We start from the raw sequence: 15,632 nt of genomic DNA on the forward strand, positions 1-15,632 counted from the left end.
CCCATGTCCCCAACATCCCCACATCCCCATGTCCCCAACATCCCCACGTCCCCACGTCCCCATGTCTTTACTCAACACCTTTGGTGCAACCCCATTTCCCTTCTGATATTGTCGGCTCTGTCCGACCATCTGCAGAAGTTGATGCAATGCATCTATATTTTAGATACTCCCTATTTATTCGAAGTAACTTATGTTATTTATTTAGATACCATAGTGTGCCATCTGTGTAACGCGTTCTTTCTCTCTCTCTCTCTCTCTTTTTTTTTAAGATTTTATTTATTGATCCAAATGGTGCCAAGTGCAGTTTACATTTATTACATTTTTACCATTTATTCTAAACGTTGGGGGGGGGGGAGGGGAAAGCAGTATGATATTATTTTTTTTAAACAAACGTAAACTCGGGTGTGATGCTGTTACATACTCACGATAAAGTGAAAATAAAAGGAGAACTCTATTGATTTCTCTGTGGTTGTGTCGATTTCCCTGTGGTTTTCATCTTAGTGCTGCCTCTGAGCGAGTCACTGCGGGGTGGCATTACGTCCCCAGAGTGGGGATGAGCATGGGAAATGTGGGTTTTCTCTTGGAAGAGCAGAGAGGGTCCACGCGGCGCTCTGCAGGCTAAGAGCGGATGGAGCTTGACTTTGTTTTCCCATTTCCTGCAGAAACCTCCATGCACGTCCGCCAGCAGCCCCTGTTTGTGTCATTCCATCATCACAAACATATATTGATGCAAAATCACTGATTTAAAACATTACCAGGGCTGGGTTGTTGCCCGTATGAGTCTGTACTGGTTTGGCCACAGAAATAATTGTCCTCATCCCCTCTGTGTGAAGGCTCTTCCACTTGGGTTGGCTCAAAGCTGAAGCATCCTGTAGGGATGAACCAATTCTGGCAAAATCACGTCCAAAAAAAAAAAAAAAAATGTTTTTAAAGGAAAGAAGGGGAGAAAGAGAACGCGAGGTTTTGATAAGGTCAGCCAGAAACGTGTTTCATTTGCTCATCCGGAAGCAGCGCTGAGGTTAGAGAAGTTTTACAGGGAAAACAACTCGCAGTCAGCAGCAGCGTTGGCTGCGCTTCTGTTGCTCCATGGTATGAAGACGATGATGATGGTGGTTGATATTTTGCTTTGGGGGAAATGTTGCAATTTGGAATCCCAGCCAAGTTCAGCCCTCAACCACTCATCCAAGCAGCACTTGTTCGTTCCATCTTTACCACCCATCGGCCCCAGGTGTCTGCCTCGTTCTGTGGGCAGAAGGGAAAACGCCGCCGAACCCAAAAAGATTCACAGTGGTTTTTCAAGAATGGAAAAAAAGGTCTGTTTATCTTCCCCCCGTCGTGCCACCCAGAGATCTGACATCTCGTGGCCGACTCAACCACTCGCCCCCGAAGCTCTGCTCTGTAAATATTTTACGAAGCATCTTTTGAGGCTCATAAATCTCCGTCTGCGCCCGCGTGTGCGCCGGGCCGTGGGGGTGTGAGTGCTCCAAAAGCTGCCATCTCGCTGCCGGCCGGCCCGTGAAAAATAGAAGAGAAAAGCAAAAGGAAAAAAAAGGAAAAAAGACAAAGTTTTAATGATCAAATTGGAGAGGGCTGCTTGGAAACTGACTCGTCCAGAAAGAAAATAATGTTTGCAGGCGACAGCGTACAGACAGGTCATGCTCCTGCGCTGGGCTGAAGGGATTTTGAGTGCCAGTTCTTGGGGTTGAGGTGTGTGTTGCTTGCTTGGATGTGGGGGATTTTCAGTGGCTGGTGCCAGCTGTAAAGCCCCAACGTTTGGTATTCATGTTTTTAAGTAGAAAAGGAAACGGCTGAGAAATGGGATGTGTGTCTGCCCATAGGCTCAGGAAAGCTGGAAAGCAGAGTTTGGGGTTGGTTTGGGTTCCTTCACGCACTCAGGACAAACCTGGCAGGGGCTGTCAGGCTCCTTCTCCTGTGTTTTCAGGGTTTTGGTTTGTCTCAGCCATTTCTCTTCCCATCCCCAACTGCAGTGCTGCACTACATGGGGATTTGTGTTTCTCTCACGCTCTGCCTTTCCTCCCCACTCCTGGCAGCCCTACAGAACAGAGGTTCCATGGGTAGGAAGCTCAGCAGGGCCATGGGGATATTTTCTAGGATACTGGAAGTACTTGGAGTGAGGGGACACTGCACTTTTCCAGGCCATGAAGGGACAGGGATGTCCCAGTGGAGGGACAGAACCCCGCGCCACGCCAGCTGGCACCAAGGAGGGCTGACCACCTCCTGCCTTAGATGGCAGCTGTCTGCTCAGATCCTGCTCCAAAAACTCGACCTTTTTAAATTATTCTTTCCCCGGTTTCCCATCAGGATCAACCTCTCGCTCTCCTTTTGGAGAAGCAAACCTCTCCCCTTTGCTTTTCAGACCATCTCTGCCCCAAAGCATCAGCTGAGAACATTTCAGCCTGGCTCCTATCACCTTTGGGTGAAAGCAGGGGAGGTCTGGGGGGAGCAGGGTGTTTTCACATCACCTCTGTGAGAGACTGAAGGAGCCCCTCACACTGACGTATGGCATTTTCCCAAGTGGGTGCAGATGGGAAAAGCCAGCGCCAGGCCCCGCAGCCGTCCAGATGTTTCCTTCGATGAAGTCGCCCCTTCCAGAGTTTCCCAACTGCGGTGTCAGCTTTCTCATCCCACAAGGAATTCAGCCTGTGTGCGCCTCCGTGTCACTGAGAAGGGGAAGTTTCGTGCTGGATTTTGTCCTGGCATTGCCATGTCCATGCCCTTCCTTGGCAGAAAGAGACTGCTCACCTGCGGAATATTCCTTCTCTCTAATCCCATCTATCCCGGCTCAGTCAACAGCATTAACATCTTCCATTTCTCCAGCTGCTCAGGACCTGAAGGGCTTAGAGATGGGAAGAACACCGGCGTGCATCCAGGAGCTAAAGGAAAAGTGTGTCTGTAGGCAGGCAAGGCAAGAGCAGAAGCATGGGCAAATATTTGGCAATAAAGACGGTTGCTTCACAAATATTTTGCTCTTTGAAGCAGTCAGCAAGCACACGGCCAAGGAAGATGTGGCATGTTTCTCTGTGTGAATTTCTTTGCTAAGATCCAGCAAAGGCCCTTCAAGAAATGAAGCAGCGTTGGTGAGGCCCCGTCTAGATGGGTACCATCAGAAGGATGGGAAATAGAGGAGGGATAAAAGTTCAGATTTCAGAGCGAAGGATTTGTTCTTAGGCTTGTGATGGTCGATATGTTCAACCAACCTGCAAAGCAGAGAGAAAAAAAAACAGGCGACAAAGGTTGTGAAAGAAAAGACTGAGAATACTAAAGACAAGGTCTTGCTGGTGGGTCATCAGCCACAGAATGACTGCGCAAGGAAATGAAGAGGGAATTCTTTGGAAATCTTTACTAAACGGTGCTGATGGAGAAAACAATTGTGTCTCTGTATGCATCGCTGGGCTTGGAGCTGACTTTCCTCGTGGAAACATCCTGGGGCTACAACAGACCTTTGGAAACCTCCGCTCGGGGCTCAGCAGCAGTCAGGAAGACAAGCTGGATGTCCGGAGGTGGCAGCAGGGAGCCTGGGCTGTGTCCCTTATCTCCATGCAATGGGGCTCCCCGGTTGGAAAGTAAACCTTCCAGCAGCGTGACCTGGACAGCAGGAAGTTCAATAAAGGTCAAACACAACAAGGTGCTTGTAATGCACGGCCAGGAGCACGGCCATCAGCTGATGGCAAAAGGTGGGATGCTCTGGCACACAGGAGGAGGCAGCCCCTCACACGGCTGTGCTCAGCATTCCCTTGCCATAGGGTGCTGCTCCTGTGAAAACTTCACAGCCCTTTCGGGGCCCATCCGTGTCACCCCACTCCTTACCCACAGCAGTGTGCTCCTGTCAGATCCTTCCCCAGACTCACGCTGTCTCACGAAGCTGTCCAAAAAACAGACTTGTAAAATACAGACAGCAGCCTCCTGCCTGCTTAGCATCCTGATGCAGGACCCCAAAGGCAGAGCCTGAGGCAAAGAGAGGTCAGCAGGGAGGAGCGCCGCCACTCCTCCTGCAGCAGCAGCAGCTGCACAGCATGGCCGCTCCTTCAGCTGCAGCTTTGCACAGTACAGAAACCTTGAAACAGATTTACGACTGTATAAATTGCTTCTCCACCTTCCCCACTCTGCTCCTTCTTTCTGCCTTTCAGTCAGTGGAGTCCATCCAGAACTGTTTTCGGTTTTAAAAAAAAAAAAAAAAAAAAAAAAAGAGCATTTTGTTCTGAGTTTCTCCAAAGACTGAGCTGCAGCCAGCGTAACGTGGTCGGTACCTAATGCACTGCAGAATACAATGTCCTACTCTACCTGGCAGTCTATTCTCTAGTAAGACAAAGGCACACCCAACACCAAAGCGCTTCTTCATTACTGCTTGTTTCAAAGCTCCTCTCGTCCTTCTGGCTCTATCACATTCAATCAGCCTTCAAACCTGCAACCAGCCAGCGAGGACAAAAAGATCACAACGCAGCAGAGAGCTGAGCAAACAGGCTTTATACAAACCACTTGGACAGGTTGGGCACAGCGTGGTAGCTGGCCTCTGTCCTCTGCAGGAAGTGACAGGCTCTGCAGACTTGCATGGTCCAGCTGATGCTCAGCACAGGTTTCAGCCACTTGCGCCACTGGAAGTAGCGCTGGTACCTCTCGGTGTCGTTGCTCAGCTCCCGCAGGTACTGAGCCAGTTCACCGGCGCTGGCAAAGTCATCGATGTGGATGAAGGAGTCAGGGGGCAAGAAGCGCTCGTAGTTTTCTCGAGGCGGCCCCAGAACAACAGGGATGGTGCCAGAGGACAGGGCGTTCTTCCAGAGCTTCTCAGTGATGTAGTCCTCATGCTGTGAATTCTCAAAGGCCAAGTAGAAGTTGTACTGGGACAGAGTTTGCAGGAGCAAGTCCATGGGCAGGGGCAAGTGATGCCGTCCGTACACATCCACGGGGATGTGTTTCTTCAGCTCCTTGTAGTACTTCACCCGGTGGGAGCTTGGTCTCCAGTTGCTGACCACCCAGGCCACCATCTTGGTCTTGGGTGGGATGCTGAAGGGCTGGGGCTGGCTGAGCAGCTGCAGCTCCCCATAGGGGGTGAAGATGTCCGAGTCTCTCCGGTACGACATAGTCAGGTTGAAGAGGTGGTTCATGGCACCTAAGTTTGGAGAGTGACTTGGGGACTCCATGTTGAACCAGATCCAGCGCTGGGATGGGAGCCTGGGGAGCTGGGCCAGCCTCTCCCCATCCCTATACACATCCCTGTGATGCATAATCACAGCATCTGCCTTTTGGGACCAGCTGCGGTCGGTGGTGAAGTGGCAGTTCGGGGTGTCAAAGAGCTCCGAGCAGTTGCTAAAAGTAAAGCGATGTCCGAAGGGCCACGTCCACAGCAGGATGGTCAGCCTGCGCTCACCCTTCGGCAGCGTGCTGGTATTTCCAGTTTGGAATCTTTCTGTGGAAAGATAGGAATTGTAATCCTCTGGCTCGGGAGTCCTGAACTGGCGAAGAGAAGCGAAGAGGCAGAAGCTGAAGATGAAGCTGAAGAGGAGGAAGGTGAGGAGTTTCTTCCAAGAGATCTTCCTCCCTTCCAAGAGCTCCGTGAATGGATCTGCAAACACCACAGACAGAGCGCTGAGCGGAGGCTGCATGCCGATGCCAGCAGGGCTGCGGCTCTGTGTGCACAGCACGGCGGGGGGGCAGGGGGGCCGGGCGCAGCATTGAGGCGCATTCACCTCCAGCTTCCTCCTGTCAGACAGAACGGCTGCTGTGGCAGCACGACGCACAGAGTGCTCACACCCACACGCACCCACGGGGCACAGCCGCCCCTCCACGGCGCCCGGCCTTTCCTCCATCCGCACCCACAGCCGCTTCTCATCAGCCGCCCCTCCTTTCACAGAGGAGCGCCACCAGCAGGGGGCGCCCGGCCGCTCAGCCCCACGCCATAACACCGCCCAGCGCTGAGGGACGCAGCCCTGAGGCGCTGCCCCGCCCACCGGGCACGTTTCCTTCATAAGCCCCGCCCCCTTCTGGTCACAACACGTTGTGATTGGCTGGTGGGACAAGCCACGCCTCCTTTCCCTCTGAGCGGGAAGGCGTTTCCCCACACACACACATGGTGGCAGCCATCTTGATTTTGACGCCGTCTCAGAACCAGGTGCTGCTGTTTGGTGGCTGCCATTTAGCTGGATGTCACAGCAGGAAAAATATATTAAATGCATACAGGGTGTGGGAGCGCAAAGAGGAGTGTGCAAACTTCTGTTTTATTTACTATAAATACACATAAATATTCATCTATCTACGCATGCACATCCCCATTCTGGCCATCAACAGCCAGAACTGCAAGTTAAGACCTTAAAGCAACCTGCCGTTCAGGGTCCTTGTGGCCTCCGTAACGCCATGCCAATAAGATTCTTGTTGCTGAGATGCAACCTGCATTTAGCATTCCCAATTAGCAGTCTTTAATATATGTATATTTTTTCTGTTTGGCTAGTCTGGAGGTCAAAATCTCCAGACTATCAGCAGCCTCTGTCAGAACACCATCTTCCACCCTTTAAGCAGCAGCATCCTGCTGTGTGCACCCTTCTGTACCAGAGACACGGTCTTCCAGCTCTGCAGCAGCCCCATTGCTCTCATTGATCCCCATGCTCTTTTCTGCAGTTGCTGTGGTCTCTGAGATCATAGGGCTGCAGCCTGTGCCCCAAAACCTGGGTTCTGCCTCTTTTGCAGCTCTTGGGACAGTCTAACAGGACGGTCTTCATTGCATGCTTAGCTTTCTACCTCTTATTTGCAGGACAAGGGAGCACATACAGCACCAACCCACACCCCAGTGTCTTACAGGTAAGATTTGCAGCACCAGGATTTCTGGCAGAAGCTGGTGGGACTGGCACCAGTCACTTCATGTCTATCAGTTATGCTGACACTACTGACAGGCATGATGTGAGAGCACAGAGGGAAAAAATACCTCCCTGCAAACAGAGGCGAAAACAGATCTCCACAGATCTCCTCCCTGATGCACCCCGGTGCCCCTAAGGAAAAGAAAGAACCGTGGCAGCTCACCTGTAGGCATGGTCCTGGTGTGAAACTGCACAGTGCAGGGGAGAAGCTGAAGTGAAGGGCACAACCAGGAACAGAGGAGAACAAAGGAAAGCACAGACGTGGGGTGGGATCAGTGATGTGTTCCAGGCATCTTGAATGGCGTGTGCCAAATGTCAGCCAGCAGAACCCTCACCCAGTAACGAAGGCCATAAGGAAACAAGGACAGATTCCTCTGACAAATTTGTGAACAAAGGTTAGACAAAGCAACTCTTTTATTGACTGCGATAAAGCACACCTCATTTTTGAGAACACCTCTATACATGCAATAGCTTACTTCCTTTACCATTCTTGGCCACAGGATTTGCATGTGATGTGCTTTCTTCTCCACCTTTTGTCACACAGGACATTTCTGTTTGAGAAAGGTGGGGCGAGTTAGCAGGGAGTGGAGGTTGAGGCCCCAGGTCTACAAGCCCCCTGCACACAGCAGGGTTCGTGCCACAGCTGCCTCCATCCCCATGCCAGGATTCCTCTTCTAATCACCTTTCCAGGATCTCCGTCCTCATGGGACTGTGCCATCAGGGATCACCTGGAGCTTCAGAGTAGAGGAACACTTGGATCAGGACCGTTCAGGGGATCCTTCCTGTACCCAGCACCGCATACCTGGCTTTGGAGTGTCTCCAGCCCCAGTGAATAGGCATTGTACAACATGATCTGTGGACACACGGAGGCTGTTTGTTTGCCACGGCCAGAGTGAATTGATCTCGCATTGAGCTTGGCTGCACTTGGCTGGGACGAAAAAACCCACAGCCATTATGTGTTATTATAGGGATTAACTATCGTTTCTTGCTGAGGGTATCTGAGCACTGCGGCCAAAAGCACAAATGAAACTCCTGCATGATGTCCCCAGATGTTATTTTCTTCAAGGCTGTGGAGAAGAAAGAATTGAGTTTCCAAGCACTGCAGAAAGCTCTGAGTCGAAGGATCCCGGAGCACCAGATGAGAGGCTTCAGGCAGGTAGAAAATTCAACACTTCTGTACTCCTGAAAAGCAGGACCACAAGGAACGTCAGCTGGGAGGGGTGACTGATGTAAATTAAACAAATGAGCACATGCAGGGAAGGCACAGAAAACAAATCATAAAGCTGTGAATTGAGAATTGTTCTGAGTGGCACAGGTGACATGAGGTGACAGATCACTCAGAAAGTGATGTGAGTGGTGACACGGCTTGGACAAAGAAGCCGTTCAGGTAACAGACTTGGCAGGACCGAACACGAGGATTTATTGCTGTGTGATGAATAGGTTTGGAATCCCCAGAATCTTAAGACAAAAATTAAGGCTGAGCTCTTAGGAGAAGCTTACTGCTCGCTGCGTTTGCTGACAAAGTGATTGCAGGGCTTCAAGGGCTGAGTGTTCATTCACCTTGGTGATCAGAGGAAGATGAGAGGGCTGAACCCTCAGTGCCAGCACAGCAATATCCTTATTGCACAACGTAGCATGCGAGGGCAAGCCCTGAGCCCAGGGCTATAGCAGAGACGTGAGCTCCTGGAGGTGTTCCTCTAACCAGACGCCTTGTCCCAAGACGGAGACTCCAGGAGAACAGCGCTGTGTCCCACAGCCCTGCTGGCAATGTGCGTCTCCTGGAACCGAGGCACATTGAGTCGTTTGATGTCCGCATTAAAAGTAACTGTGGAAAGGTCTCTGTGCATTTCCAACTCCGTCGGAAAGCTTCTGCGGAATCTAGCAGGGAACAACGCTGCGTTTCCTTGCTGCATTCTGCTTGGGACAACTGTGAATTGTAAGAGCAGAGCAAAGCAGCTGGAGGAATGCTGAGCTCTGTCACGAAATCTCACCGGGAAGCTCAGCCTGGGGCTCTCACAGCTGCTGTTCCTGGCCACTCCCGGATCATCTGCAGAGAGATGATCAAGGTTTTCCAGGAACAAAGATGTTACAGGATGTGAGAGAGGCAAATACCAGCTTGGTAGTCCCAAACACGCGGCTGAGCCTCAGCAGGTAGCATGGATTGCTCCTGCTCAAACACGATGGCTTGGTGCTGTCCTCCAACACCCTCAGCTTTTTTACCTGAGCAGACCTAAAGAAGCATCACCTAAAGAAGCAATTCTCATTTCTCATGTGAGTTTCCAATGTAAGGGAGGAGAATCAGGGAGGGACTTCACCCCAAAGGTAAAATAGGGCCCGTGACGCCGGTCGGGTTGTTTGTGCCTCACCACATAATCCCACACTCTGGTTGGCATCCAGCTAAGGGTTTCTGATCCTCTAGGTTAAACCAAGCTCATGGCACAGCCTGGTAACAACAGATTGGAAAGACGTGGCACTGGGAATGGATTTAGCTATGCCTGATCCTGAGCACTTTCATGGCAGAGTCCGATGAGGTTGGCAGCACCCAATCCTTCACCCATTAGCATCCTCCCTCCCTGACCAAACCACGCCACCACTGTCTCCCCTCAGTCTGCCCATGGTTTCCCTCAGTCTTTATTAGATCACCAGTTCTGTGCACTCCCTGGCACCACAACTCCTCCTAGAGAGCAACACCTCTGGCGTGGGGCTGAGTGCTTGGAACATGCAGCCCCACTCCAGCCCCACAGAAAGCAGCAGGGAGCCCTGCTTATTCGCAGCCGTGAGCTGGCATTCAACTTGGCTCACCCAGCAAATGGGAATCTGTATATGAGGCAAAAAGCTGCCTTCCCTCTGACACTTCACACCACCTCCCCTGGTCCAGTAGCAGCCAAACATGTGGCGAGCTGCCCCCACAACTGTCCCCAGCCAGGCAGTTCCTTGCAATCATCGAGTGTCTTTCCCAGGTCAAGAGCCAAGATCCTACATTTCTCAGCATTTAGTAATCAGCACGTGATGGTGTCAGTGTAGAATTTCAGCGACTGCAAGCGGTGACACCTCAGAAATCCGTTTTGGTGCAAGCAATCCAAGCAGACAGACCTGAATGCTTAAGCAGAAAAGGAAGCTGGATGACAGGAACATCTCTCACGGGTGCAAGAGGACCAGCCTTATGTGTACACACACGTGAATGCTGCTAAGGGGCAGCTTTCTGGTTTAGAAAACGTGTTTCTTCTGTTCCATATGGAACCATCCTATGCTGGGCTTGGAGAGAGGACTGGGAGCAGCCACGCTCCTGGCTCTGGGAATTCTCTTGGCTCAGGGTGGTGACCTGGATGGGGAGCTCAGTTTTTTCCCCTCTCTCAGACTTTTCCAGCCTATGCCTGGATGTCGCCTTTTGACCTTAAGGACGATGACAGTGAGCTTTGTTAGGGCTTAGGGAGGTGCAGCAGCTTCCTCTGCCCCCACTTCAGTCCATACCCAACAACTACAGAACACCCAGAACTGCTGGATGCTGCAGGTAACGCAGTGCCAACCAACTGCTGCTCCCAATGAGTTTCATTGTGTCTGAGCTTCTGTTCCCGTTCCCAGCCCCACCTGGATTCCCAGCACCGTATGAGGGACACAGACATGAAAAAAGGACATTATGAAGTTACATCCACAGCTGCACTGCAGCCCAGGAGCAGAGGGTTCTTTTCGATGAGTGTTTAATGAGTGCAGTATCAGGGAAATTGAAACCCCGTTGCCTCATTCTCTGCTTTTGGTTCTGGTTTGCCTTTTTGCCACTTTTCCTAAGGAAATGAGTGTGTGATAGAGCTGTGCTGTAGACATCCTGCCTGCCCAGCACCTGCCTGCCTCCCAGTCCCCAGCAAGCCGCCACCTCTTCTCACATGGAAGGTCCTGCAGGAACCTCACCACTGCTGCATCCCCACTCCGTCTTCATTTTCCTCTTTGCGACCTTTCCATATACCCAATGCAAAGACCTACCAGGATCTTTCCCATTGGAGAGAAGATTTGCCCACCTCTGTGCTCAAAGCTACACTCAGTGTGTGGGGCAGGCTCAGGGGAACCCACAGGACGATGATTATTCTGTAGGTCGAGGTGTTTTAAGACCCCAGAGGACCACTCCATCCTCCTGCTGGGTGCTGTTGTACAACGTCACACACAGTGCACTGTGTGAGGAGGTGTCAGGGTAAATTTGGGATTTTCTGTGTGGCTTTCAAACCCGGCAGGCGGGGAACTGAGCTCTTTATTTATTCCCTCTCTGCATTTTAAGAGGGAATTTTTCACTCAGAGGGTGGTGAGGCGCTGGAACAGGAGGCTGTGGATGCCCCATTCCTGCAGGCATTCGAGGCCAGGCTGGATGTGGCTCTGGGCAGCCTGGGCTGCTGGTTGGTGACCTGCACGCAGCAGGGGGTTGGAACTGATGGGCACTGTGCTGCTTTGCAACCCAGGCCGTTCTAGGATTCTATGATGATTCTAAGATTACGGGTCCCTACAGATCCCTATGGCACCCTATGGCACCCCATGGGTTCTCTGGGCAGCCTGGGCTGCTGGTTGGCGACCTGCACACAGCAGGGGTTGGAACTGATGAGCGTTGTGCTCCTTTGCAACCCAGGCCGTTCTGTGCTTCTCTCATTTTTTCTGCACACAACATTCTCTCCCCTCTGCTGTAACCCATCCCCAGGGGTGGATGGCAGCACGTCAGGGCATTTCTGAGGCAGCTCCAGCACCGCCCATAGCCCTGCCATCACCCTCAGCCCCAGCTTCAAAACAGGAGGCAGATAAGAGATTGCCTGCTAATGGCTTCCCATATAAATATTAGGACCTTCCCTCTCAACCCGGTTTACTCTGTGCGCTGACCCTCTGGACGAGGTCGTGGGGAATGGGGAGCTGTGGGAGGTCCCCAAGTTTTATAAATGAGAGGATCTCCTCTTGGAGGCACGTACCAAGAGGCACCCGGGAGCCAAACTCGCTGATTAATGGTACCAAGGAAGGCTGTTGCAGCACCAGAGCTGTGCTGAGGAGGGATTACTGAGAGATTTAGCAGTTCAGGTGGATGAGGGGTGATTTGTCATTTGTCTGCTGTGATTCTCCAGGGGAAAAGGGGAAAAGAAAGAGCTGAAAATCATTTAGCATGCAAGGAGGAGACAAAAACCAGGGTGTTCCCTTCAGTTTTGATGTAGTGGAGGTGTGGATGTGGGTCCAGGTTCCTGGCATGGGGCTGATGGGTGGATGCATGGTTGGTCTGTGATTGTGTGAAGTTCGGAGTGGTGCCAAGAGAACTCGCCACCAGAACTCATCATCTCTTCCACTGCAGCCTGTGCAGATCCTGTTGGCTCCCAGGCTGCTTCACCCCGTGGCTCAGCATTAGGACCTGAGGGGCTGCCACAACAAGTCCCGATGCCCCACGTGTCTGACAGCTTCCCAGAATGAAGAAGAGGAGGATTGGGTCTCAGCAGGCACTGGACCCCTGCAAAGCATCCTTTGGAAAGGCCAAACTGCACTCCCATGTCAGCACACTGGTGACGGAGCCCGGCTCGGCAGCTGCACACTTTCCTTACCAGAAGAAAGCAGAGTTGGGCGATGACCCCCATCAGTGTTTTTTTTCCAAGAACATCACAGAATCACAGAACTGTAGGGGTTGGCAGGGACCTCTAGAGATCATCGAGACCAACCCCCCCCTGCCAAAGCAGGTTCCCTACAGCAGGTCGCAAAAGCCTAAGAGAGGAGATGGAAGGAGAAAATGAAAGAGGCAAGTGACTGGAAACGTAACTAATCAAATTATATTGGAGACCATGCTGGCAGCACGTCTCTGGTTTCAGAGGAAATCTTGATAAACAAGTGAAGGTGCAGCTCAAGTCCCGCAGTCTCAGATTGCAAAGTAATCCGGGACACACAGCTCTATATTCCGACTCCTGCAGAGAGGAATAAATACTCAGAGTGTGCTCAGCTCATCACCGTGAGCTCGCCCTGCAGACCTGGAGGACGTAATGAAGCAGCAAACCACCCTCCTCAGCTAATGAAAGCCATCACCCCATCCTGACCTTAGCAGCAAAGCACTGAGCTGACCCTGATGAGGCAGGAGCCATTGGGGGAACTGGGGACGGGCAGACACGCTCCTGCACCAGGACAGGCCAGCTGCTACGTCCAGATTTGGTTAAAATACCATTTTTCCTACAGGGTTGATAAGTTCAGGTCAAGTTCAAGTGAGCACCACAGGCTGTGGACTCCCAAATTCTGCCCCAAACCAGCAGCAGGGAGATGCCCTGGGAAGGCTTTGGTGGAGCCCCGCTCCCCAAGAGCTCATTTTTGTAGCGGTTGGGAGAATCGTTTCTTTCAAGATGCCTCTTTTTGGGCTGCGGTGAGCCGGGCTGCCCTGCTGTTTATTTTCACGTCCTGCTTGACTGTCCTCGAGTTTCTAAACAGAAGTTACTTCCCGTTCTCAAATGGAAAATGTTCCTCTTGCAAAGGGAAAACGCAAACATTTCCGTTGTGGTCACACAGTGGTTTCTTTCCCACTGAAATCTTCCTGCGTGGAGAAATCCATCCCTGGCTGTAGAATAGGGTTCAAACCAACGTTTCTAATCGCAGATTCCCAAAGCTGAAAATTAAGGTCCCCGCTCCCAAGCTGAGCACATCTTTGCAGAGCCTGAGGAGCATCGTGCTCCTACTGCACACCTCAGCTTTGTGTTGGAATAGGACAAAATGCAGGGCCTGTGCAAGAAGATCTCCCAAGCAGGATGCTTCACCAGCATTTGGCCACTGCTGGTGGAGAGGGAAGAATGTCCCAAGAGCAAACCTGTGGCTATTTGGCCATTACAACCAGTCTGCAGGCAGTGCATTTGCTTACAGGCCGACCAATCCACCCTGTTCTCCAGTATTTCAGCTGCCACCACCAATGCGACCCGAGGCTCCCAGCCCAAATGGGGCCCTGCTCACCCCTTCCCTCTCCAGGGCCGTACCCAGACCTGAAGGCAGCGTGCAGCTCAGCTCAGCTCAGCTGCTTCCCATCCGCCTCCTCCCCGCAGCTGCCCCCAATGAGCTCCAGATGCAGGACTGGGTGTGCAGGGGCACGAGGCACCGAGCCGGAGGGGAAGAGCAGAGGCAGCTGAGGCTGCTGCTTTCATCTCCTTTGCTCTGTTTATAAAATAGAATTAGCGCATGGTTGCCAACAATTTACTCTGGCACGGGCAGTCTTCCAGAAATGCCTTAACTGCCATCGCAGTGGGTGAACTGGGTTCCCAGCAGCTCTCACTGCTGGTCCCAGAAGGGCTGCTGAGACCCAACGTTGGCCACTGATTGCTGGGGGAGCTGCCCTGCAGCCCAGCTCTCGGCCAAGGGACCAAATCACCTCAAGGTGCCGCAAGGACACCAAATCCTGCTCTGCTCAACCACCCTGCCGAGAGGTTTCTCTCCAGGCACAGTGGGGTGGGTGGAAGCTCTGCTGGCTCTGCTTCCTTGGCATAGCCCAAAGGCTGGGGCATCCCACGAGCCACATCCTGACCAGGATGCGCAGCCCTGCAATGATCTGGGCTGGGAAGGTGGACGTAAAACAAGCATGCTGTGTTCTCAAAGGCTTTTCCCCAATGCCTGCACCGCAGAACTCTCGAAGGCATCACTGCGGTTGCTTTGGGCCAGAGAGCTTCAAGACCTTGTATTTCAGAGCAAACTGTCACCACCTGAGTGCTCTGACCAAGGCAAGCAGGGTGCCTTCGTGCAGGGAGCTCACCTGCAGTGCTGATACACACAGACGTCGTGTTTTTGGAGAGCTCTGCTGGGTTTGGGGCACAGCTGGAGTCCGAAAGCTGGATGGAGCTGAAGCCCCACTTCCCACCAGGATGCAGTTGGTGTGTTTCTCCTCTCGGTGCTGCGTAGGCCTGTCGATAGATAATTGGATTAAGAGCCAGCCAGCATCTGCTGAACGTTATTTATTGCTTTTAAGAGGCGAGCTTTATTTGAAATTATTTTGATCTTATCTTATTTTCGGTGTCTGCATTGGGTCTGAGTTCTGGAACGTCTTGGACCCTCCAGCATCCCCTCTGCGTGGTGTCAAACATTTGCCAGGCAAACGCAGCCCTCCTGCAGCGCCGGATGGTCGGGGAACATCTGCAAGTGGGAGTTTTTACACCATAAAACCCCCCCGAGGCAGCAGTGAAGCTTTAACCCCGTGCTGGTGAGTCCCCACATGGAGCTGTGACCCCTTCATGGTGCTGCTCTATGGTGAGGGCCCACCCTGGCATCCCAGCACTGCAGTGCTCCGCTCACACACGCAGCATTGGTCATACAGGTGCTTATCTTCCCCCTGTGATCCCTGGGCAATCAGGCTGTCCTGCAGCCAGGGGACGTCGATGCATGCAGGCAGAAGGCAGTGGGAAACACACGCAGCAGTGTTTTCTCCACTTTGATTCATCGAGGCTCTGCCAGGAAGGTGCTCAGCAATTTGCAAACCCCACAGGAGTTCATCTGCCCGCAGGTATGATTCAGGACAGCTTCTTGCACGGACTGGCATAAAACCAATCTGGTTTAAGCGTAGCTGTTTGGAAAGGGATTAAGCAGCAATAAGCAGCTGTTTTGGAGAATAGTAATGAGAGCACGGGGCATGCAGCATGCTCAGCTCCTAGCTGGGGGCCCTAAAGCGCAATGAGGGGAGCACAGCCTGAAAGGAAAACCTCCTCCAGGGCCAAGGAGGCTGATGAGGGGGGTGTTGGTGGGTTGGGTTTGGTGTTGGTTGGATTTGGTGCAGCGTGGGGGGGTTTCAGTGGGAAAAGGGGG

General features: G+C 52.3%; 1 protein-coding gene across 7 annotated transcripts; it reads right to left on the minus strand.

Annotated features, from left to right (window-relative positions):
- Positions 1-220: 220 nt before the first annotated feature.
- LOC122170301 (4-galactosyl-N-acetylglucosaminide 3-alpha-L-fucosyltransferase FUT6-like) lies at positions 221-7,218 on the minus strand. Of its 7 annotated transcripts, none has more exons than XR_006171724.1 (4): positions 7,030-7,217; positions 4,495-5,581; positions 1,904-3,218; positions 221-1,501 (listed from the first exon to the last, which is right to left on the minus strand). XR_006171724.1 is itself a non-coding variant. In XM_042837027.1 (4 exons), the coding sequence occupies exons 1-3, from the start codon at positions 7,037-7,039 to the stop codon at positions 3,495-3,497; spliced, it is 1,209 nt and encodes a 402-aa protein (XP_042692961.1). In that variant the 5' UTR covers positions 7,040-7,218; the 3' UTR covers positions 3,133-3,218; positions 3,462-3,494. The 7 variants fall into 7 exon arrangements, 3 of the variants coding, with proteins under 3 accessions (XP_042692962.1, XP_042692960.1, XP_042692961.1); XR_006171725.1 differs by having other exon boundaries at positions 222-1,501; positions 2,484-3,218; XR_006171723.1 differs by lacking the exon at positions 221-1,501 and having other exon boundaries at positions 1,543-2,681; positions 2,764-3,218.
- Positions 7,219-15,632: the final 8,414 nt, after the last annotated feature.

Source organism: Centrocercus urophasianus, unplaced genomic scaffold (assembly GCF_019232065.1).
Source record: "Centrocercus urophasianus isolate 14NV4802_14NV808 unplaced genomic scaffold, USGS_Curo_1.0 seq_66, whole genome shotgun sequence".
NCBI classification, from domain to species: Eukaryota; Metazoa; Chordata; class Aves; order Galliformes; family Phasianidae; genus Centrocercus; species Centrocercus urophasianus.